Genomic DNA, 24908 nt, shown 5'->3' on the forward strand with positions numbered 1-24908 from the left:
AGGCTTTGCCCCTTGACATTTTATACAGGGCAAAGTATTATCTAGTAGGTACCTGCCAAATGGAGAGTTGTAGAGTTTTATGGAAGTCAATCACAATCTTCAAATCGGATATTCTGTCCAGGTGGGATGCCATAAGATGTGACAGACATTCCCTGAATCTTCGTTCCTGATTCTAAAATATGATTTTAAAGCTGTTATGTATTACAAAGAATGACAAGCAGCAGTTAAAAATATTTAGTAAACCCGGTTTATTTACATAATACATATTTTGTCATGCAGCTTACTGAATTGCAGTTAGTGTAATAACAAAAAAAGACAAGCACTGTCTTGCTATTTGAAAATGGCTTAATATAGAAAGATAATTGTTTCTTAAATGAGTTAACCACAACCATATAAATTGCTAGACAATTTAAAACAGCCATAGATAATTTTAAAATGTAAAATCTGTAGGCAAAAAGCTTTTATAGTTCACACATTGGTAAAATTAAAACCAGTCTTTTTTAGTACTGAAACTGGATAGTATATTTTAATCTTAATCTATAAAAACAAAAATAACTTAAATATACATTACAAGGCTCAGATTTGTAGACAACTTTAAAATATTTTTTAATGTTAACAATGTCTTCAAAATTTTACCAGTAGTGCTGTGCACACAGTAGGTGGTCATTAAATGCTGACTGACATACAGAAGTGTTTCTAGTTGACAGCAATCCATATTCATTCATTCCCTATTTTATAATAAATACATCATAGCAGTGAAAAAATGAGAGGATAACTTTCTTACAATATTTAACATTTTCATACAAAGTTGAAATGTTTACATGGAATAATTTTCCCTGCAGAAAGACCTGTACACCCTTTAAATTCAAAGAAACACTGATTTAAAAACACAGTATACTCTTTTCATGTATTAATTCAAATGGCAAGTATGTATTCATATACTAATACAGGGATTGCAAAAATTGAAATGATTCAATTTTTTTTATTTTGAGAATGTTTTACAATAAAAATGGCTCCACACCTAAAATAATGACTTTTCCCCTCATTTTTAACTTAAGTATAACTACTCAGTGTCTTTTGTTTGGCCAAAATGAGAAAATATCTATTTAAAGGCAATAAAATAATGTAAGCCAATAAGGGATGTTCTAGGAGAAATATATCCTACTACTGTTGCACCAAAATCTTCTATCACTTAACATATGGATCAAAATTTTAACCTTATAAGGTAAAACAGCCATTTTCAAAGCAGCCTTCCATCATAATGATGGGTAAGACACGGTATTCCTTTACTGAGCCTCCTGGGGGGAAATTCTCTTTCCTAAGATACTATACTAGCATGGGGAATTTATATTCCAAAAACACTACACTGGAAAAGAAACACAACATTTTACTGATGTATTAACTGAGGCACATTAAAGTGACTTTCCAAATATCATATGCACAAAAGGCATTTTGGGAATAAGCTTCATTAACATTTTTTCTGATATTCAGTAATTTTACTGTTCTGAAAATACACTAGTATTTAAAACAGCTCATGTCAACTCATTAAGAAACTTGGGTAATATTTTATACTCCAATAAACAATGTAAGTTTTTATGAATGTCTGCTTTAAGGGATTTAACTAATGCATATGAAAGACCAAAGAATAAGAGGGCTACAATGTATGATAGGGCAGTGAGTTCTATTTTTTAAGTATATACAATAAAAAGAAATTTTAATGCTTCAGGTCCAAATATTAAGTGTTTATCAAGATTCTGAGTTATCAATGCAATGCTAACACATGCAGAAACCGAGGACCAGAGCACAGGTGAATAAGATTATTATCAAATGGGGCACCTGCACGACTTTGTTCTAAGGCTTAAGGTTCATTTCAGGGTCAAGACAGGGCCATCTAGATTCTATGGCCTTGAAAGTAGCACCCATAATGCTGGGAACCCCCACCACTGGGATATTCAGGACTACAAATTTAAAGAGTTGAAAGCTCTGGAATTTTGGGATCAAAAACCTGTAATCCACTCACAAGAATTCAGTTATATGGAATTAAATAATATCTGGAATTAAAATGTTTAGGTGGGTAATGACTATATTATTTGACCACATAATTTGTTGTCTAATTTTGTACTTAGTTTCTAATGTGATTCTTATCTGATAGAAAATGAGAAGTTCTTTTCCTCTTCTCAACCCTTCTCTCAACTTACAGAAGTTTAAAGCTTTTGTTCTGGAAAACTAAAATATCTAATGTTCTTAGGGAGAGAAGAACCTATAGCTAAAGGATATAATATCTGAAGTGCCAGTTTCTCACAAATCATTTTAGTGATTATTTAAATCTAGTGATTTTAGTGATTATTTAAAATCACTATCCTAGCTTGCATTAAGCATAGGCTGAAACAACACTTGCCTTGATTAGGCACTTAAACTTGATAATTAACTGAAAATAATTAAGCACATAAGATGACTCCATTTTCTAATGGAGATGAGCCCTTCCTAAGGAAATTAACCTGGTGCCAAGTAAAATGAATCCTATTTCAACACTAGTTTCCCATTCATCGTTGTTATTCAGATGTTTCTTATGATTGCCAACTAATTTTCACTTTCTGTACAAGCAGCAAATTAGTAGATTTAAGGATTTTGTAAAGCAGTTATTACTACAGATCCTTAAGTATACTTTTTTTTCCCCATTTTTATAAAGCATTACTCATATTAAAAAGGAAAAAGGGAAAACTAATGGGAATCTTAGAAATAGTGGGGTATACAATTCCCCATTATATATTGCTTAACAACTGAATTCACCAGGTGGCCATACCTAATTCACAAATGTGAAACATAGTCAGGACAAGGCTTGCTATGTCTGTACTGCATGACATACACTGTTGACTGATGCCACCAATATAACATCACTACTGCAAGGATATGCCATATTTGGTGGCTTGATCCGAGGTAGTTTAGTTGTCCTGGAAAGAAGGTAGAAAGAAAATAATATTGATTTCAATATGTTGACACTAAAGGGAAAATATATTTCTTGGAAGTATAGCTTAGCAGAAAAATTTTCATAGTCTCAGAGTGCCTAGAGACTAACTGGAAGATCCAAACGTTTTTAGAAATGGATCAATTCATATTTGGGTCTAATTTTAAGGTTTTATTTATTAAGTACACAGGTGAACTTTAGAAATGCTATTCCAAGTGTGTTTTCAAAATCTAACTTAATTTCAGGAATTTGACCTTATGCCTCCCACGTCTCAACTCACATTTGACGGAATGAACAACAACAAAAAATTATTGAGAGAGGCAAAAGAAACCAGATGTTAAAAATCATGGGGTGATTTAGGTATAAATCCGCGAGAAGCAGATACACTGCTGGGTTTAGATATAAACCTACTAGAAGCACTTTTTATTTCAAGCAGGTGTGCAAAGAAAAAGTGCTGACCTGAATTCTGTGCTAACTAATGGAATAATCTGCAGGATGTAATTAGTAATGGATTAATTAACTAAGGTTGGTTAGTTCATATACAACTTAAGAGAACAATTTAATCTCTTTGTGGTCAAATGTTAAATTCTAAGAAGATTAAACAATTAACATATGGAAAACTTCTTGATCTCTCTCATTAAATAAAATACAGAGCTATAATAATTTCAATGTAAATAACATACTCATGGTGCTTCTATGGTCACATAATGTAAATATTCTCTAACCTCTCTTTTTTCTTACCAATCAGTACAGTACATAGATTTTAAAGTGTATGTCAACAAGATTCTTAGCCTTTTTTGTATCATGGACTCCTTTGGCAGTCTAGTGAAGCCTACAGACCCATTTTTTAAAAAACAAAACACAGAGGATTACAACAAATATTGATTATCTAATACAACTATCAGAGATCCACTCAATTCTATCCATGGACACCTTGGGGACCCTTGGACCCATCAAGTGCCACTGTGTTGTGTATACATTTTTAAACATTCAACCTGAGCTGAATGAAAGCTTTTAGGTTAAAATTTATTTTATTTCCCAGTGGCCAGGTCATACATGAGAACTTGCCAGAGACAGTTTCTAAGGCATTTATACATGAACATTTGAGACTATCACTTTTCACTGTAAAGACTTTTAATTTTTTAGTTTCCATATCTCCACTGCTCTCACGTACCCAAACTCATCATGTTCTGCTACATAGGGCACATTTTATGTCAAGTGTGTCTTGGGGGAGGTTAAGTTACAATAAGTTTGATTGTTTATAGATGTCCTATATTAAACAATTGGTAACTCCTGATCTGAATATTTTAAGGCCTAAAACCCACTATGGTCATAATCACATAGAGAATTTTCATGATTTAGTGTTCTACTTGTCTTATTATAAAGAAAATACAGAATTTTAAAAAGAATTATTAATAAAGTGATACAAAAATATATTTTACCAGAATTGTTTTCTGAGGGAAATTCTGGCCCTGCCTGGAAGATGGGTGGTCTTCAATTCAGTGGCATGTCCTAGATCTGTTCCCGAATCCTCATGTTTACAACTCAGGTTTTCCCTTGTATTTCCATTCTTATTTAAAGCTCAGTGGTGAAAAATCAAGTACACAAAGGAATGCCTGAGGATCTGTGGGATGGATTGTTTAGGCCAGGGTTTCTCACCCTTTCTTCTTCCCCAACATACATGACCTGTGGTACAATCCCTTCTCTGATTAACCGTGGAAGTGATTCTTAACCCAGGAAGAAGAGGGGATAAATTTGCAGTTTAGATTTAAACTGCTCCCTGACTTCTAGCTCTCCAAACTGAAAAAAATATCAGTTTTATGTACTCTAAATGTTATTTCTGACCCATGCCAAAACTTACCTGGATTTGCATCACTTTGTCTCTTACTAAACCACATATTTCACTTATAAGACCAGGGCTGGGGGACATAGTAATAATTGCTGTCATTTATTCAGTCCCTACTAATTGCTAGAAACTTGGTTACATGATATGTGCATTTTCTCTTCTAATCCTCATTAAACTGTGTTATATGCATTTTCTCATCTAATCCTTACCATAACCCCAGGGGAAAAAAAAGTATTTCCATGTTTTAGATAGGAAAACTGGAGCTGAGAGCACTTAAGTAACTTACTTAGCTCACGTAACTAGAAAGTGGTTGATGTGGGTCTTGAACCCAAGCAGTCTGACTCCAGAGCTAAAGTTCTCAAACAAGCAAATACAGGTTTTGGAGACTGTTGTTCACTCCACCCAGTGTCCTCTTAGTTATTTTCCATCTGAAAATATTTTCTTTGGAATGAAGAACAAAAAAATCTATTGGCTTGTGTATCTTGGAAACACAAAGACTCTTAATTTTCACTATTTTCTTCCTAGTGCTGAGTGCCAGGAAGCCTAAAGCCAGCTTTGTCACCATTATCTATTTTATAGACCCTTTTGATGTACATATTGTGAAGTGATCCTACACCTCACTTCTTTTCACTATCTTTTTCTGGAAACATAAAGACTCTTAACTATTTTCTTCCTAGTGCTGGGTGCCAGGAAGCCTAAAGCCAGCTTTGTCACCTTTATCTTTTTTATAGACCCCTTTGATGTACATATTGTGAAGTGATCCTACACCTCACTTCTTTTCACTATCTTTTTTTTTTTTATACTTTAAGTTCTAGGGTACATGTGCACAATGTGCAGGTTTGTTACATATGTATACATGTGCCATGTCAGTGTGCTGCACCCATTAACTCGTCATTTACATTTTCTTACTGTCCTTTGCTTATTTCTTGCTTTATATATCTCTGCATATATAAATTACTTTTAAAGAACCAGCTGACATACACAGAAGCAAATGGTAGTTGACGGTGTTCTACTTTTTAAAAGAAATAGTGGTTGGGAGTCAGAAGACTCAAAGTCTAATGTCAGCTTTGTCACTAGTTCATAACCATAAAACAGTGACAACGCCACCTACTGGACTCAACTCACATGATCAGGATGAAAGCAAAAGTTGTGAAAGCCCTTTGAAAGTTTTAGGTAACAGTTGGAAAGAGAGGAATCATTTCCATAATCAATAATATTAAAAAATGAAACTAAGTTTTGATGCTCTGATGCATATACCTTGGGCATATATTTAGACTAACAATACAAAACTGCTATAAAAGAGATACCTACCTGGAAAGTACCGCTCTGGGACTTTGGAAATGTAGAATAGGAAAGCCAGAAGAGCAATCATATACATCACAATTACACGGGGTGCAAAGTCCTGAAAAGCAGAACATGTTTTTTTTACAGATCTTCCTACTGTTACTGAACTCTAAATTTATTATGAATCTAATAGTGGGATTTAAGATTGTTAAATCTGAACTGTTTTGCAGACTGTCTCCAATAAAAGAAACCTTGTCCTCATATGCAGGAAGCAGTCTGCAAGAATGGAGCACAGAGAATGCTCTAACGGTCAGGCTCCTAAAGGGGCTACAGCTTTAACATGCTGAAGTTCCTAAGGGCACCCAACTCCATCTACAATGTAGGTATATGGGTAGAATGCATATGGAAATGGAGTTGGCAGGTAAATAAGCAAAGACACTGAAGACCAGGAACTTATGGCTGGAAAAGACCTAAGGGGTCTCCCCAGACAGAAATCTGTTCCAATATCCCAGACAAATGGTCCTCTTGAATACTACTATATGAAGCACTTTGTCTCACTGCTGACACAGTATTGAAAAGACTTTCCTGGCCCTGAGAAAATCCAGCAAGCTATCCTTATACATATTGTTCCTAATACTGGTTATAAACCTAATTTACCAAGAACTCATTTAAGAAATAAGGACAGGCTGGGTGCATGGCTCATGCCTGTAATCCTACCACTTTGGGAGGCTTTGGCAGAAGGATCACTTGAAGACAGGAGTTCAAAACTAGCCTGAGCAACACAATAAGACCCCTCTCTCTAGAATTATTATTATTTTTTTAATTAGCTTAAGACAGGAGTTCAAAACTAGCCTGGGCAACATAGTAAGACACCTCTTTCTACATTTTTTTTTTTTTTTTTTTAAATTAGCTGGGCATGGTGGTGCACACCTATAGTCCTAACCTACTTAGGAGGCTGAGGTGGGACGACTGCTTGAGCCGAGGAGTTTGAAGGCAATAGAGAGAGACTCTGTTTCAAAGAAATAAAAAATAAAGACAAATTTCTCCTTCCTCTTCAAATATGAGAATCATCATAGCCCTCCCTAACTCCTATATTTTTCAGATTAATTAAACTCAGATTTCTCAAACATTCTAGAACACAACTTGATCCTGCCTCCCAAGATTAACCCTTCCAGAACTTTTTATCTTTGTTAAAGTGCCTGTCTTTCCATCTTTTTAAAATAGAGCTTATCAAAGAATTTCTGTGAAAGCTTCCCTTTGCTTCCTCACTGGAATGATCTGTGATCATATTAGGATTCCATCTTTGAAAACTATTAACTAAGCCATCTTTCCATTTTAAGATTTCTGAATACAAAAAAAAAATCCCTTTTTCTTAATTTCTTTAAAATTCACTGACTTAATGGATCTTATTCTTTTTGTCATTATAAGCTCAAAAGGAATGTGTTTATCACATCTAAAAATTTTGGTAACTTCTGTATCAACAACCAATTATTCCAGCTGGAATTTATCTACAGTGGCAGTTCCCCATTCCATTTTCTTATTATAAAGGAATCAAAATTGTCAGAAAGATGTTTTCACAGATAGGATTACTGATGTCCCTCATCATTACTGTCTCACCCTTCTCCCAATATCCTAATTTATGAAAACATCATCACCCTTGTCCTCACATTGGCCAAGTAGCCAGATTATATCACTCAATTCACTCTGTCACAGAACTTCCTTTCTTTTCAGCTGTACACCCAACTGTTTTCCACTATGCTGCTGCCAACTTCATGCAAATAAATGTAGGCCCACTAATGGTCCCTCCTCTTCTAATAAAATCTGATTCTTTTGAATGAAACCCCCCTTTAAAGTCACACATTCTATACAAAGGTACCATTGCAATGAGTGATATGTGATTTCTGTCAGATTTCTTGGCCTATTTCCTTGTATTAAAAATTCTCAAGTTGACTCTCTATGTAGAGCATTTTTGTAACGATCTCTAAGAATGTAAGTCTCATTTCTAATCCTTTTCTCAAGAATCCTGAGTTCTCACTGAGAGTCTTCCTAATGCACATCAACTGTTCCCCCATAATACCTGATTCTAACAAATAGCTCTTCTTTTATTTCTCAATATATTCTCCTTGGTGGACTGAACATGCTTCCCTGGCTCCAGCCACCAACACGATGATTTCCTAATCTTTATGGCCAGTCTCAAACTCTGGCTGAAATCCCAGATCCTATCCCTACCTTTACATCCAAGGGGTACCCCAAACTCATCGGGTCCAACAAAAAAAATCCTTCCCAACCTCCCTTCACCCCCTAAAAGATCAACTGCTCCTATTTCTATACTTGCATTATCATTGGCATTATCACTGATCCCGCAGACAAAGCTAGAAACTTTGGAGTCCTCCTCCACAAATAAGGACTTGGGTATTTATATACTAAGGGTAATAGAGAATAATAATTTATTTTTTTACAGAAAGACAACTCAGAGAAAAGCAGTATTCAGATTTTACCTCAACTTCTGCAAGGTATGCTTATTTATATGGCTGTGAAAATTATGGCTCAATATGCAATTACAAATATGTTCTCAAATGACAAACATCCACCCACTTGGCCTGATTATACTACTTTACCCAAAAGGAATAAAATTGAAAGGAAAAAAAAAAAGAGAGAAAAATATTAACTACACTCAACCTACCTGTACAATCGGAGCATCAATTCCTCCATTGAGCCAAACCCAGTGAAGAGTAGGAATCACTCCATATCCCGAAACAGAACAAAAGATGATAGAACGGAGCCTTTGCCATTGCTGCGTGAGGTAATTGGGATGAATCTGCGCAAAGAACACTGCCAGGATCATAGCAAGCACTGTGATCAAGTACACCTGACGCCAGTACTAGAATGAAAGGAAATCACATTTTAATTCTGTTATTAACAATCAAGGAACTGAAAAAATAATTTTGACTTTTACACTACAAATTCCAAACTCTATTTACTTGGTATTTGCATTTCAAAATAGGATTATCTCTCTTCGTTAAAAAATATGTTCTATACAACTTTTAGGTTTGTCAGAATGACAAACCAAATTCTAAAGTGAGCTGGTAAAATACTACATTTATTCATACAAAAGCATTTTCTGATTACCTATTATATGCCAGGCACAGTTCAAGTCCTATAAAAGCAAAGATGACTATGACATGGACTCTCCCAGCAGTGAGCTCACAGACTATGGGAGGGGCAGAATGTGAACAAAAGATTATAATCTTATGGTAGATACTGTAACTGAGGAACAGAACATTGTAGAACCACAGAAGAGGGAACAATTAACTTTACTTGGGGTAGCTAAAAAATGCTTCACAGAGATGACACATCTAAGATTTTGTGGGAAGACAGAGCTCTCAAGGAAAGAGAACAGCAAATGCAGCAGGAAGTTTTGAGAAGAAAGGCTAAAAAGGCATACTGTTAGGCTAAACGTTTTGAACTTTACCACACTGGCACTGGAGGAATAACAGAATTCTTCAAGAATAGGATGACATGGCTGTCTTTCAAACAGACTTATTAGAAAGACAACTCTGACATCAGTGTAGAAAATAGGTGACAGGAAACCAGCTAGAAAGATGTTAGTTTAGTTTATTCAAAGAGAGAGTGGGGGCTTGGACTCCTGTTGAATAAAGTAGATGTGAGCACCAGATTTAGGAGGCATTTTTGAAATAAGCTTAAGTCTTAATGGCTGACTGGCTGTGTGAGAGGGCAGTAGAGGAAAGCCTGACTGTTTTAGCCTGAAAGGCCACATAAATGGCTTCTATTAATGAAGCAAATGAACAAAGATGTTCCAGGTTTGCTGTGTGTGTGATGGGGGAAGAGAACAGGGGCATGAAAGAACACACACTTAGCTTAGGTTTGAAGGGCTTATGGGATTTGCAGGTATTTAAATAAGCAGTTAGCTGGTCTTAAAGTCAAAAGTCACGTAAGACAAGAGTTCTTAATCTGGGCTCCAGGACTTCTTTGGGGCTATTAACTTCCCGAAATCAAATGTCAGACAGTTTGTTTAGGGTGTGCCCAAAAGTACATTCTACTGGATCTAGGGTCCACAGTTTTCAATCTCATTCTGAAAGCAGCTGTGTTCCTTAAAAGGTAAAACGAGTCTTTTATAGGTCTACAGCAACTGAGTATTTGAAAATGATTAGAAACCAGATGGAAGAAAGCAATTTTTCAACGATCATGGACTGACGGTATCAGCTCCAGTAGTTCCCTTATCTTTTTAATCTATCTTGGACTTTTAGTTTTTCTGGTAAGAGATTTACAAAAAGTATCTCACTTTGATGTTTAGCAAGAGGTAAACAGAAAACAGTTTCAGAGAAATACAGAATAAGATAAGCAAAAAAATTCAAATATTACATGGCTGTACTCATAAGCACCTGGTTATTAGTATGTTCTAATTTTTTTTAAAGATATAAACAGTTTCATGCAAAATGAGTAAGTTATAAAAGCTGGGCAGAAATAAATAGCTTAATACTGCTAAAATTAAGTCAATTTACAACAAGGTTACCTGCATAAATTTTTAATTATGTGCTTATGTTCCAAAGTGATTAGGCCTAAAAAGCAAATGGCTCACGTTTAAGTGGCTAAAATTAATAATGTTCTTACATATTCAAATCATATTTATGATTTTTCTCTTCATTAATTTTCATACCAGATATGTTGACAGTATTCTCTGTTATTGTGTAGAGACAAAGGTCCTACTGAAAAATCCCAAGCAATGTGAGAAATTCTACACTGCGGCCGATCTTCCCAATAAGTGAAGGCTGGGGACTGTGCCTCAGAGCAGTGGTCTCCAGCGTTTCTGGCACCAGGGACTGGTTTTGTGGAAGACAATTTTTCCATGGATCATGGTGCGGGGAGGCAGGCAGAGATGGTTTCGGGATAATTCAAGTGCATTACATTTATTGTGCACTTTATTTCTATTATTATTACATTGTAATATATAATAATTATACAACTCACCACAATGTAGAATCACTGGGAGCCCTGGGCTTGTTTTCCTGCAACTAGATGGTCCCCATCTGGGGGTGATGGGAGACAGTGACAGATCATCAAGCATTAGATTGCACAACCTAAATCCTTTGCATGTGCAGTTCACAATAGGGTTCGCGCTGCTATGAGAATCTAACGCTGCTGCTGATCTGACAGGAGGCAGAGCTCAGGTGATAACGCGAGCCATGGGGAGTGGCTGTAAACACGTATGAAACTTCCCTGGCTCGCTGGCCCACTGCTCACCTCCTGCTGCATGGCCTGGTTCCTAACAGGCCATGGACAGGTTCTGGGGGTTGGTGACCCCTGCCTTAGAGCACCTGTTACGTGGTGGGCCTTGGGCAGGACAGGCTCTATTCTTTGTGTCTAGGACTAGAAATAACTAGTAGGTATACTGCTCCTGAGGGAGAAGCTCAGTCTTGGTTCTGAAAGGGAGGTAACTAAAAGGGCAAAAGAAAAAACAAGGGCATGGTAGAAAAACAAGAAGAAAACAAAGCAGAGTCGAAGGGGACTTTCTGAAAGGGAGAACTTGAGATGTACTGAAACCATGGGAACATTCAATTTGTCTTCTTGGCTGGAACATGAGGTGATGAGTTAAGGGTTCTACTCCATAAGGTTTGGTTGGCCAATATTTTTAGGTCAGGTGCTGTATTATCTGATTACAGTGTTGCAAATGCTGCTTTGCACAAGGCAAAAACTGACTTTTGTGTGAACTTAGTGACAGAAAGCAGAGTTGATCCAGAATTCAGAAAAGACACATCTCACATTTGTTAAAGACACTGACTCCTATCTGGTCTGTCTTACAAGCCTACCCCCAAACATAAGACTGAAGACAGGAAAACATATTTTATAGAAGAATATGGGCTAATAAATTCAGATATATTTTCCTGTATTTTTTTTCACTGAGAGGAGAAAAAAGAAATGGAAAGCAGTAACTAACTTCATAATTTTAACAAGTGTTAATTTTAACTTCAATTCTATAAACACACAAATAAAAGATATATGTGCATATCTGAGGAACCATGCAGCCATATAGATTTAGTGAAAACATTAATAATTTAATGTCTACATTAAGTTTCAGAAAATAACTGTATATATATTTTCCAATAGAAAATTAGTAAAATAAGTATGGAACTGATAATAGATGTTAGAGATGACAGGGCCATTCTGAAAAATAAGTTTATGCTTATACAAGACTCTTCTATTTATTCTATAAGTTAATTATGTACTTATTCAGAAATTCAAAAGAACCAAGGCAAGAAAACCCACGACCAATATGAAAGGTAGAATGTAAAATGTTTTAATCTACTTACGTTATTACAATAAAATGCGTAAAATACTCCTGAGACATAGCAGCCCAGTATTCCAATAGAAATTCCTGCATAATCTAATGCCATCCATCTTCGACATGTTTTTTCTGACCGATGGCAGGAAAAAAGATGATAGCCCACAGAGCAAAGCATACAGACCTGTGAAAAATAAAAACAAATTAACGAAGTGACTAAAGAAACTAAAGCAACTTATGCATGATGTTCAGGGAAGTAGTTAAGAGGCTAGGCTTTCAATTCAAACATTTATGGGCTTGGATTCTAGCTCTGTGCCTTACAGTAGAGTGAGCCATGTCATTACTCTAAAGCCTCAATTCCCTCATGGGTAAAATGGAGATAATAATAATGAAGGAGAAAATTTAAAATAACTATATTACAAAATGAAAATTATAAATAAATAGCACAGTAATGGGAAAGTTATACAATGCAAATGTTTTAGAACTATCATCTGAGGCTTGTTTTGATCCATGAATTAATTTGTTTTTAAAGAGTATTTACTATAGAAGCAATACATATCCTTAAAAAAATCAAAGAACATAAATATAAGCCCCTCTTACTCAATCTATTTCCCAGAGGTAGCCAGTGATAACATTTTTTATGTGTCTTTCCAGATATTTTCAATACATATATCAAACACCTGTGATATATTAGTCTATACACATGCACACATTATATATATATACACACATTTTAAAATTAAATGAAATCACACTACGCATTCTGTTCCACAATTGGCTTTTTTTCAGTTAAGAATGTTCATGTCTGTATGAGATTCATTGTATAGAGTCTACTTTTAATTTCTAAGGTAAACACAGTTTTATTGCCTTCAAGAAAAAACAGGCTGGTGTAGTAGTGGCTCATGCCTGTAATCCCAGCACTTTAGGAGGCCATGGTGGGAGGATCGCTTGAGCACAGGAGTTCGAGACCAGCCTGGGCAACATAGGGAGACTTCATTTCTTAAAAAAAAAAAAAAAAAAAAAAAAAAAAAAGAAAGAAAAATTAGCGGGCATGGTGGCATGCAACTGTGGTCCCAGCTACTTGGGAGGCTAAGGCAGGAGGATTACTTGAGCTTGGCAGATCAAGGCTGCAGTGAGCCGTGACTGCCCCACTATACTCCAGCCTGGGTGACAGAGTGAGATCCTGTCTCAAAAAATAATAATAATAATTTAAAAAACAGTCATGACTTGCTAACTTTATATGGTTGCCAAACTGAGAATAAAGCTAATCTGATTCAATCAGCTGTTCTGATAATTGATAAGGTTTCTATGGCAGAATGCCTTTCAGCCATCAAGTACCTGCTGTATGTCATACACTGGAGGTGATACAGAATCAATGAACAAACAGTACAGTAACAAATCCTACTGTACTTCAGTGCACAGCATAATTGGAAAAGGCGGGAGGATATTGACTGTGTGGGGGTACATGTGCATTTGGAGGGAGCGACTGGTGGGAAGAAAAGAGTATCAGAGAAGGGCTGTTCACCTGAGGCAGATTTTAAAAGTTGGGCTGGTATTCACCAAGAACATAAAAAAAGGTGTGCACATATTTATGGCTGGGGGCAGGGATTAAGGAAAAGCATCATATTCTTTATAATATGATTATGACATGTCCTATGCATTAATGGGTTTTAACTTCAATATTATGGGTATGATAAGATACTCCTGAAGATTTTAAGTGCCCCCTTACAGAGGTGTGGACTAGAAGGGCGGAAACAGGAGGTTATAGAAATACCCTGGAGAGCACATACTGAGACAGTGACAGTGGGGTGGAGGCAATGGGACAAATAAACAGTATAAAGTAGGTACAAATGATAAACATGTTGTAAGCTATTGCTAAGGCAGTAACATGGTCATCTAGCTATTAATATTTTATATTCTGGTCATTAAACAAATCTAGTTACTATAGACTCAATATCAATATTCAATAACAATGTACTTTGCCACAACTTCATTGCTTCATTGTCTAAAATCCTTAATAGTCTATAGCTTTTTGGTTACTAAGCAACCAATCAGTAACTAATTCTAAGTTAGTTATTTAAACGTAACTCTAAGAAGCTTGGTTATTTGTTTTCTCAGATTATCCTTGAGATTAAGCACCATAAATCAGGAGAACATAAAAGTGTATATTTCTCATTGATGGGGAAAGATCCCATTGCCGCAATGTTGAATGACACAAGAGCAGGTCACAAAATAGCAAGCAGGGATGACTGTAGCTTGGAAGTAGGTAGACAGGTAAGTGAGCAGGCAGGTAGGCAGGTGCAAGATAGTTATGCATACACAAACATACGCATTTGGGTTAAACTCATTGTTTAACGCAAATGTCCAATGTGGTTACCTCCGAAAAGTGGAATTTCAGGTGACGTTTTCTTCCACAAACTTCTGTTTGCCTAAATTTCTACATAATTATATCTTGTAGTAATAATTAGAAACAAAAATAAAGCTCATTTCATTGTGAAAAAGCAAATAAAAAGAGGAAAAAAAAAACTATGGTATCCAAGGGAAAAATAAAATAGCATTAACAGAAAACCCCAGATTTTAAAGTTAACCCATACCTAGTATGCCCTGTTTAAGAAGGAATATGTTATTCCTAGAGTTTAAAAACAGACTGAAAGATAATCTGGCAAATTGGGGATGTTTCAGTTATAATGGAAAGTTTCTTTCTATGGAGGACCTCACTCCATCAAGGTAGACAGATAATTACAGTGTTACATCCACATCGAAACTCCTTGGCATGATAACAAAATACCTCATGATTTGATCCCTGCCAATCTCTTCAGCCTTATCTTTCTCCATTCTCCTAGGTTTCAACCACAAAAACTAGTACCTGCAAGTCCAGAAAGTGCTAAGAAAGTGTGTCTTGCTTTTTTCCTGCTTAAATGCCCTGCCTCACTGTCTCTTCTGCACACCTACGAGTGGCTTGACCTTTATACCAGGTTGGTTCTGTTCAGCACTGTTTTACCGATGCCTTGCATAGTGTCTGGATGTATATAGGACACATTCAACAAATATTTGTTAACTGAATGTAAATGGATCAAATCTAGGCATTATTGTATTCTAACGTTCTTCTCCAAAATACAAATACCCTGGGAAGGTTCAAAGCCCCTGAATTACATTCTATTGTTCAGAATGTACTCTATTAATCTGGTTGCGAGGAAAGCACTAAAGCATATAGAAGCACAGGAGTGAGAAAAATGTTATGTCTTTTAATATTAAATGTAAATAAATATTAATAAATATATCTATGTTTTACTATACTGTCCACTGACCCTAAGAATCTGGAAAACTCAGGTGAACAAGTTCTAATTTGATAAGAAGTGGTCTTTTCAAGTAGGGAAGATGTGCTCATCTGTCTTTAGTAAGTTGTACAGCATGTATTGTAACAATGATCATTGCACTATCAAGTAGGAGAACAGGATTTTACTGCCCTGCTGAATAATCCTGGGCAAGTCACTGTAAAACTTTGACTCTGTTTCTTTATTGGAAATTGTTGTAATTATTTAATCCTTTTAGTTTTGCAATGTATTGTTTTCTTAGGTCAGTACTGAAATTGATACATATTCTCTGAACTAACATCAGCTGTGGGAGGTGGTGAAGGCATAAAGAATAGGCCTAGGGATAGAGGAAAAGAGCAGGGATTCTCAAAGTAGATAATCTGCATATAACTAAAAAGAATAGAAGCCAGTTTTTACTTAATGATTATTAATAGCATGTTAATCTATACTGAGATGCACCTAAAAATTTAAAAAGAAATTGATTCATTTCCATTATAAAATTGGTTATGGATTTTAAGGGATATTTTGGCTGTAATCAGGGCAAAAATTAAACCTCAGAAAGAGTATATTTTTAAAAAATATTTGAAGGAAAAATAATTTTCTAATAGCAAAAATAGATTATGCTTTCCCTCAAAGAAAATTATTATTCCAAAAATTGGAATTAATAAAAAAGGGGAAGAGAGATTTGTTTTGCTGTGTTTCTTGGCCATTTAAGTCCAAATTTTAAACTTGAGTAAAATGATGACACTGAAATAAAATGATACACAATGAAAGCGACATTTGTGCAGCTGAGTTATAAGAGTCACCTCTCAAACTCAGCAGCAACAGGCTAACTGCAGGGAATAGCTACTCTGTGTCTGTCATGTGAAAGGGGGATAAGTTTTTCTTTTCATTTTTGTGTTTTTTAATATTCTCTGAAGCAGAAAAAATTGCTTTAAATGTCAACAGAACTACAGTCCACATTTGTTTTCTGATTCAAAATTATCTGTTTGAAATCTAATACATGTTAACTTTTAAAGACATTTTTACAGATTCTTGAAAATGCCAGTGCTATGGAACTAACAAATACAGGAGGTAGAGAGGAAAAGAAACAAAGTATTTGAAGCCAGGCCAGTGGGTTCAAAATAAATTAATGTTAAAGCAACAGAGTAAAAAATCAATACCAGCAAAACAGGGCAGTAAAATATAGTATGGAAATAACAAATACAAAAATCACAGACACAAACAGGAAAGAGATGAGAAATCTTCCCAAACAAGTTTTAAGTAGGCACTAGTGTTGTACTTCAGCCAGATAATAGAATGCAATCAAAGATTCCTATTTTTTTAATTAATCTTAAAGCAGAGATGCCCCAAAAGAAGAGGAAAGAAACAAATTTTTCTCAATCTTTGTAATTTAATGGATTTCAAACATACTCTCATAAGAACAGATCGTTTGGTGTTTATGTTATGAAAATCAATAACCTGACCAACATGCCATTCCGGGGCTCTTTAAAACAAGCGGTAGCGCTGAGGTAAGGTCACCTGACCAAGCCTGCCTGTCAAAAAGTTCTCTTTACCAACAGCAGTATTTGTGAAATGACTTACCTGGAAGCAGAAAAGACAAATAGAACAAATTACAAAATCTTCTCTGGACGCACTTGCTGAAGGTAACACAGATGTCATGTCATATATTCCCAGGGTGAAGAAGAGAAAGAAACCCAGCAAATGACTCCAGATGTTTACTGTCTCATTAGATAAAATAAACAAACTGGAAAATAAATACACATGCAAATGAGATTCACATTGGCCAACTTACTGTCACGTTCAAAGGTTAGGGACAATTTTGAGGAGTTACCTAATACTTGCTCCTTTAAGCTCTTACCCCACCTGTACCTTTCTAAATTTGATATATTATCTAATTAAATTATTCTAAGTTTTTCCACATCGCCACCAATTCTGGGACCACAGTTTTTTGGGTGCTCACTTCTATTATCATACTTACCATTTCCTTCTCTGTATTAAGAGATTTACATACAAATTCCATCTCATCTTCCAGCCTGTCAACTCCCTAATGGTCAGTACCACTCATCTTTATGCCACTACTGTTCACAATGCCTTGCTCAGATTAGTCTATAGACTAAAGGTCTCCAGAAATGAATGTGCAGAGGAAATCTGGATGTTAACTAGCATACTCTATCAATAATACGTATCTGAAAACCTGCTCAGTGCAAGGTTAGGCATGATCTTAAAATACTTTCCTAGAGCTCATTAAATACAAATGCAAAATTAAATGGATTTAAGAGAAGCAAAATAAATATATACTGATCCATTGGAAAGGTTCTTTAAGATAGGCATGGCAGAACAACTTTGCCGTGGATGTTTTAAAACCAGTCTAGTTTCCAGGTGGCGTTTCTCCTTTTTGAAACTTTTTAGAAACAACTGGACTTAACTTTTAATATGGGTACTATGTGCCCTCTTTCAAAATGCCCTGGGCTAACTGGTCTTGGCAGCACAGGTTGGTAGAGCGTGTACCACCCCGAGTCAAGAGGCTCACTGTCCCCACCCTACACAAGTCACTTAACCTCTCCCGGCTTCAGTTTCTTCATCTATACAGTAATGGAGCTACATTAGATGCTGCTGCAACTTTCTTCCAGCTCCTTTCTTACTTTTCTGAAATGGTTCTCCAGATGTAGATAGGACTCATCTGATTATTTACTGAAAGGTAACATCATGACTAAAGATTAAAATACTCTTGCATTTGTCTGCAAAATCTAGTATTTTTGCTTAAATTTAGGTTTTTGGTCTTCACTGATTCAGAAATCCTTGACATATTGACATATAACTCTAAATTTGTAGCAGTCACTGTGGTTCTCAGGTTCTCATTTTTACAAGAAATGGAATTTCCTATTTACTTTGCTTCTCTTAAGTTCATTTCTTGTAAAAATGAAAGTGAGAACCATAGTGACTGCTACAAATTTAGTTATACGTCAACGCTTACTAGCAAGGATTTCTGAATCAGTGAAGGCCAAATACATGATGTATACAGTAACGTGTCAAAACTATCAAATGATCATCAAAAATAATCTTGGATCATGAATTTCAGGCTTTATCATGTACAAGCATCAAGTGTAAAGACTACTTATAACTGGAGGAAGGGATGCACGAATGCCCTTGAAACATCTAACTACAGGACTGTTTTGACAATCAGTACTATGCTCTGCTTATTACTTCACAATTTTTCTTTTTGTGAAATCCAGTATAACCTGACTAACTGAACTGAGAGGCGCAGCCTCTCCATGTTCTCTGCAGCTAACAGAGGACTGGCAAAACTGCTATGACATACAAAACCTCCTCAGATTACATCCAAAATCTGTCCCCATCACTCCTGAAAGCCAAAAGGAGAGAGGGCAAAGGCTGAACTTGGAAAAGATAAGGCTGGTGGGAAGGCAAGAACATCTCCAATAAAGAATCTACTCTTACTGTATGAAAAGTTAGGTGTCTCCCACACAGCAGACACACCTGACAGCAGTAACCTAAGCATACCCTGAGAATGACCCTATATGAAAAACACACTTGAATGTGTGTTTACAATTCCAAGCATGGCCAACCCTTAGACTGATTCCTTATCTATGAGGAACATCTGAGCCCCTGTCCCATCTCATGGAATGCTGACTGTACATGGGATGGAGGCCTTTTGTTTTGCAAATGAAGATTACCAGGTGGAGGTTGTTAGGGGGAAAGGTGCTAAGTAAAAATGCTATTTAAACGGCATGCTTTCTGCAGGCGGCAGAGGTTCTCCTGTTCAGGCCACTGTCACTGGACCTCTCTGTAAATTACCCTAGTAAAACCCTATGTCTTGTTTACTGGCTTTGGGTCTCTTCTTCTGTCTTTCGAAACCTGGTGCCATCCTTATTGAAGTTAACATGAGTCCAGCACCACATCTTCATATTCTGTTCAGTTTTAAAATCAATAATCATTTTCATTATCATCATCTGTTCAGCTTCAAAACCATTGGTGATGACAACAATCACCACTTATTGACGGCTTATTAGGTTCCGGGCCATGTATAGCATTTCACACACAGAATCTCATTGAATCCTTTTTTACCTCTGGAAGCAGATACTGTGATTACCCTCATTTTTACACTTGGGTATAATGAGGCTCAGTGAGTTTACATTTTGCTCCAGGTCTCAGAGCTGTTAAGTGGCAGATTTGGATACTAAAGTCTTTGACTCACTAGCTCAAGAGCTAATGCTCTATACTTAATTTTCCACTCCATGAGATATGGACCCTAACATCAGAACGCAGAAGACCACTGCTAGTCGAGTAGAAAATATTTAAGGCAATTCACTGCTTGCCCTATTCTTGTGGAACTCCAGATCCACGCAGAACTCAGCTGTGTAATTTACTCACGCACAGGAGGCATTGGGGAGGAAAACGGTAATTACACTTCAAGTTGTGAATCCTAAGGGCCATCCATTCAAGCCAAGTAGGGATGGGCACTGATGTCACCTTGTGACCATGAGTCACAGAAACACTTTCATGGCAGGACGAAAGGAAAGAAGGGCAAGAAAAGACAATGCTGGAAAAATCAAGAATCAGACATGTGGTTGCCACTTGAGCAATTCAACAGCCCACATTCTGGCACTAGGGTTTGCCACCACAGCGACCTGGAGCTAACCAACATCTGCATCTTAATTCTCCTGAAGCAGAGGTCCTGTATTTTAGTACAGGTAGTAAGTTTGGACAATTACTCCAAGAACTAGAATAGTTATTTTTCAGTTTTGTTTTTTTTAAACACGGGTTTTCAAGGGACTGTAGTTTTAAAGGTTTAAAATGATAAAGAAATTTCTTTCTTAGAGATGCTTCTGTGGTGCTCTAGTGGAGACTGGGTGCCCGTTATGAGCTCTCTTTACCACAGTACTTTTCCTACATAGTATTTTTTTCACAATGGTTATTATGTAATTGTGTAATTATCTCTTTAATGTCTGTTACCCAGGCTACACCTTAGTAGCTTCATGAAAACAAGGGCCATGTTTGCCTTTTTTTTCTGCATGGGCTCCATAAGTATTTGCTAAATGAATAAATCTCGGGTGTATATGTTAACTTGTTTCCTATTATACAGGCATTTATCTGGCCCAAAGCTACTGAATTCTCACAGGGTTGCTCTAAAAAGAAAGGTATACACCGGGCAAATATGGCTCAGCCCCATTCCAACATATATCTCAATGAGCAGAACAAACCGAATAAAGGATGTAAAAGCCCTTTGTAAGGAGCAAAGCGCCATAGGAGAGTTGTGATTATGATCACTGTTACTATCACGATTATTCCGTGGATCAAGTACCCCGGCCAGGTAAGAGGAGATAACGGGGGAGGAGACGCGGCAAAAAGGGATGAAAAGGATGGGGCGGCGAGGAAATGATGGGCAAGTAGAAAGGCGGGGAAAGCAGAAGGGGGACCAGACAAAAAGGGTGTAGGTGAGAGAAGGGGGCACTCCAGGCGGAGGCAGCCAGACCGTACCTTTTGATACACAGCCTGGACGGCAGGTAGGCCCGGTAGCCGTCGGTGATGTACGGGTTGTCCTTGAGGGACACGGGGATCTGCTCGTAGGTGTACAGGCGGATGCCACGGGGCACCAGGACCGGCCAGTACTGGTAGCTGCCCAGCTCGATGTAATGCGCGCTCTTCAGCAGCTTCTGATGCATCGTTCCCGGCCGCCGCCGCTCCCCGGCTCGGGAGCTCCCCCAGGTCCCGCCTCCCCGGGGAGGGGGCTTCGCCGCTGGCGCCCCCGCCCCGGAGCCCGCGGACGCTGCGCGAGGTCCTACCGCGCCGCCGCTGCCCAGGGCCCTGCTCTGCGCTCACACCGGCCACTGCAGCCAGCGCCGCGGCTGACCCGGCAGCGTCGCAGCCTCCTCTGACGTCAGCGCGCCGCGGCGGCCCCGCCCCTCAGCCCTAGCTGGGAGGGGCAGGGCGCAGGGGCGCGCCCGGGTGTGCTCGAGCGTGCACTGGCGGCTTCCCGGGCGCCCGGGCGTCTCTCGCGCTGTGTTTTGGCGGCGCCCGGCGTCTTCGTTTGCATGTGAGAAGAGCCGAAAGCACAGAGCTACAGGCGAATACAAGTGGATTTTTTTTTCTTTTTCTGTTTTTTTTATTATAAGTAATAGTTGCTGCATTTTGAAAAATCAAGAGGAAAAGAGTTAACAGGAAGAAAAGTTCGAGGTAATTACCGTTTAGTTTATGCTTGTAATTACACACCCTTAGTGTCAGAAGGGACTTTGAGGATTTCTAAGCTGAAGTCAGCTCTTAGCACGGTAGTTGGAAAGAGAGGAAACCTGATGTACATGGAACATACACCAGCATCGAGCACATCCTGAGCCATAAAGGAAAGCCCCCGCGCATTCAAAACTCCGACCCCGTTCAGCGTTATGTCCTCTGATCACAGTAGAAGTAAACTAGAGTAACAAGAAAACTAAAAATCTCCACGCCTGGAATCGGAGCAATACACCAAATATTTCAAGGGCTGATGAAGAAATCACAATGGAAATGAGAATATCTACTTAACTGAATAATAAAGATAGAACATATTTAAAAATCCTGTGGAGTGCGGCTATAGTAGCGTTTAGAGGAAATGTTACAGCTTTGTTTCTGGCTATGTACTGTGATGCAAGTGTTTACTTATAATGGCAACAGGGCAAAACATCAGTTTGAGTATCGTATATGTATAATAGAACCGTTAGTCCATTGTTTGGCATTGTAAGGGCAAGGAAAATATCTTGTCCTCACTCATCACAAGGTTCACAGCTGACATTCCTATGAAAAAAATTAAGAGAAGCCAGGCGCAGATGGCTCATGCCTGTAATCCCAACATTTTGGAAGGCCGAGGCAGGCGGATCGCTTGTGCCCAGGAGTTCGAGACCGGCCTGGGTAACATAGTGAGACGCTGTCGCTACAAAAACAAACAAACAAAAAACAAAAATTAGTCGGGTGTGGTGATGGGCGCCTGTAGTCCCAGCTATTCTGGGCTGAAGTGAGGTGATTGCTTGAGCCTGGGAGGTCGAGGCTGAAGTGAGCCATGTTTGTGCCACAGCACTCCAGTCTGGGTGACAAAGCGAGACTTTGTCTCAAAAAATAAATAATAAAAATTAACAAGAAAAGGCGTAATAAATTTATTTAACAAAGTTTTATGTGACAGAGGAGTCTTCAGAAATGAAGACACAAAGACCCAGGAAAAAATGGGCTTTTTATGCTAAGTGTGATGAAAGGAGTGGATAGTTGTGGAGAAACATGATTGAAAAGGGGCATCATCTAATGATAATAAACTGAGGGGGGAACCTAGCAAGGCCAGTTCATTCAAATTCTTGGCCTCAGAGTATGGGGCAGGAACTCTCTAGAATGAGGGTTTTATGACCTAGTTTCAGGTGAGGTAAGTCAGAATTCCTTTGTGACCACGGAAAGGCAGGGACAGTCAGAAAGTAACCTTACTAGATTTTTTTTTTTTTTTTTTTTGTGGGGGGAAGACAGAGTCTCACTCTGAAGCCCAGGCTGGAGTGCAGTGGTGCGATCTCGGGTCACGCAATCTCCACCTCCCAGGTACAAGCGATTCTCCTGCTTCATGCTCCCGAGTAGCTGGGACTACAGGCGCCCACCACCATGCCTGGCTAATTTTTGTACTTTTTGTAGAAATGGGGTTTCACCATGTTGGACAGGCTGCCCTTGAACTCCTGACCTCAAACAATCTGCCTGCCTCGGCCTCCCAAAGTGCTGAGATTACAGGCGTGAGCCACCACGCCCGGCCCCTTACTAGGTTTTATGGCTTGCTTTAGGGAGAGAAATTCTAGGTTGTAAGACTCACTTGGGAAGAACAGGAAAAGGAAGAAAGGAGGACGGAAAGAAGTTCAGAGAGACTTTAGTTCTGAGGCCTTCCCAGTCTCCTTTAAAGTACTCAGCATGTCAAAGCACCAAACTTTGGGGTGTGGTGTTCTGAACCCTGACAACATACAATAATCACTCATAATACCTATTATTATTATGCTAGTAATATTGGTTGATTTTTGAGAAGCAGTATGGCTTAGTGATTAAGATCATGGACTTTGAAGCCATTTACTTAAGTTCGAATTTCTGTTCAATCATTTACTAACTATTAATACATGTCCTAGTGCAGGTAACAACCTCTCTGAGCCTCAGTTTTCTTATTGGTAGAATAAGACTAATAACAGTACTTTGTGTTGTTGAGGATTAAATGACTAAATCCATGTAACAATCTTAGAAAAGTACCAAACATACTGTTAGCACTCAACAAATGTGAGCTATATAGAGAGTTCAAGGAAAAATAATAAAACTGGAAAGGTAAATTGAGATATATCCTAAGTGGACTTAAATGTCCTATGAAGGAAGTGAGACTTATTTTTTAAGTCATGGAGCTAAAAATAATGTTTGAGAACTTACTACATGCTCAGTACATTGTCTCTGCTGAAGGTTACTGTGTATAGAAATTCTTATTTCCTAGTGTAGGACGTTCATGCCTGAGAATGCCTGCTTGCCGCTCCTACAGACCTCTTATAGGAGGTTCCTAATGCACGTATTTCTTGCTGGTACCATATGATACTACCTTGAGACTATTGCTGACCCAAAAGTAGATCAGTATTCCATGACATGCAATGGCACAAATGTCCATTCAAGAACAATGGTAATTAGTTTGATCAATCAGTTACTTCCTTAGGAATTTTACCTGGAGATGTGGGAAGAGAATCCGTAGCCTGTTATTTGAAACAAAGTAGAAAGATGCCCAGAGATTATCAGACACAGAGAAAGTAGCTGAGTTATGATAATGATGGGACACTAGAGTAAAGAACTAAAAATGGCATTTTGGGAGGCCGAGGCAGGCAGATCACGAGGTCAGGAGATTGAGACCATCCTGGCTAACACGGTGAAACCCTGTCTCTACTAAAAATACAAAAAATTAGCCGGGCGTGGTGGCGGGTGCCTGTAGTCCCAGCTACTTGGAAGGCTGAGACAGGAGAATGGCGTGAATCTGGGAGGTGGAGCTGGCAGTGAGCTGAGATTGCGCCACTGCACTCCAGCCTGGGTGACAGAGCGAGACTCCATCTCAAAAAAAAAAAAAAAAAAAACAAACTAAAAATGGGAACTGCTTTGGTCTTCAGCAGTGTACCCATGAAACCTTCTGCAAAATGACTTCTGGATTTATTTCAACAATTTATGGCC

The 24908-nt window shown here is 37.9% G+C and overlaps 1 protein-coding gene and 1 long non-coding RNA gene across 15 annotated transcripts in view; one reads left to right on the forward strand and one right to left on the reverse strand.

Annotated features, from left to right (window-relative positions):
* PAQR3 (progestin and adipoQ receptor family member 3) overlaps positions 1–21595 on the reverse strand; it is a 53053-nt gene extending 31458 nt beyond the window's left edge. For 4 of the 14 annotated variants that reach the window (XR_008502319.2, XR_010126077.1, XM_054486543.2 and 1 more), the window contains exons 1-6: positions 21210–21595; positions 17295–17457; positions 12425–12580; positions 8779–8976; positions 6123–6213; positions 53–172 (exon numbers count right to left, since the gene is read on the reverse strand). Coding sequence is in view for 5 of the 14 variants with exons in the window: in XM_054486543.2 (XP_054342518.1) it covers positions 87–172; positions 6123–6213; positions 8779–8976; positions 12425–12580; positions 17295–17457; positions 21210–21394 (879 nt within the window). In the remaining 9 variants the exon portion in view is untranslated. Of the gene's footprint in view, positions 1–52; positions 192–231; positions 2952–5097; positions 5253–6122; positions 6214–8778; positions 8977–12424; positions 12581–17294; positions 17458–21209 lie in introns of those variants that run through there. The other 10 variants (XR_008502314.2, XR_008502312.2, XR_008502313.2 and 7 more) reach the window with 8 other exon arrangements.
* A 42-nt stretch (positions 21596–21637) lies between these two features.
* LOC129035760 (uncharacterized) overlaps positions 21638–24908 on the forward strand; it is a 365251-nt gene continuing 361980 nt past the window's right edge. Inside the window, exon 1 of the long non-coding RNA XR_008502326.2 lies at positions 21638–21905. This is a non-coding gene — a long non-coding RNA (uncharacterized LOC129035760). The remainder of the gene's footprint in view (positions 21906–24908) is intronic.

Source organism: Pongo pygmaeus, chromosome 3 (assembly GCF_028885625.2).
Source record: "Pongo pygmaeus isolate AG05252 chromosome 3, NHGRI_mPonPyg2-v2.0_pri, whole genome shotgun sequence".
Classification (NCBI taxonomy): Eukaryota; Metazoa; Chordata; class Mammalia; order Primates; family Hominidae; genus Pongo; species Pongo pygmaeus.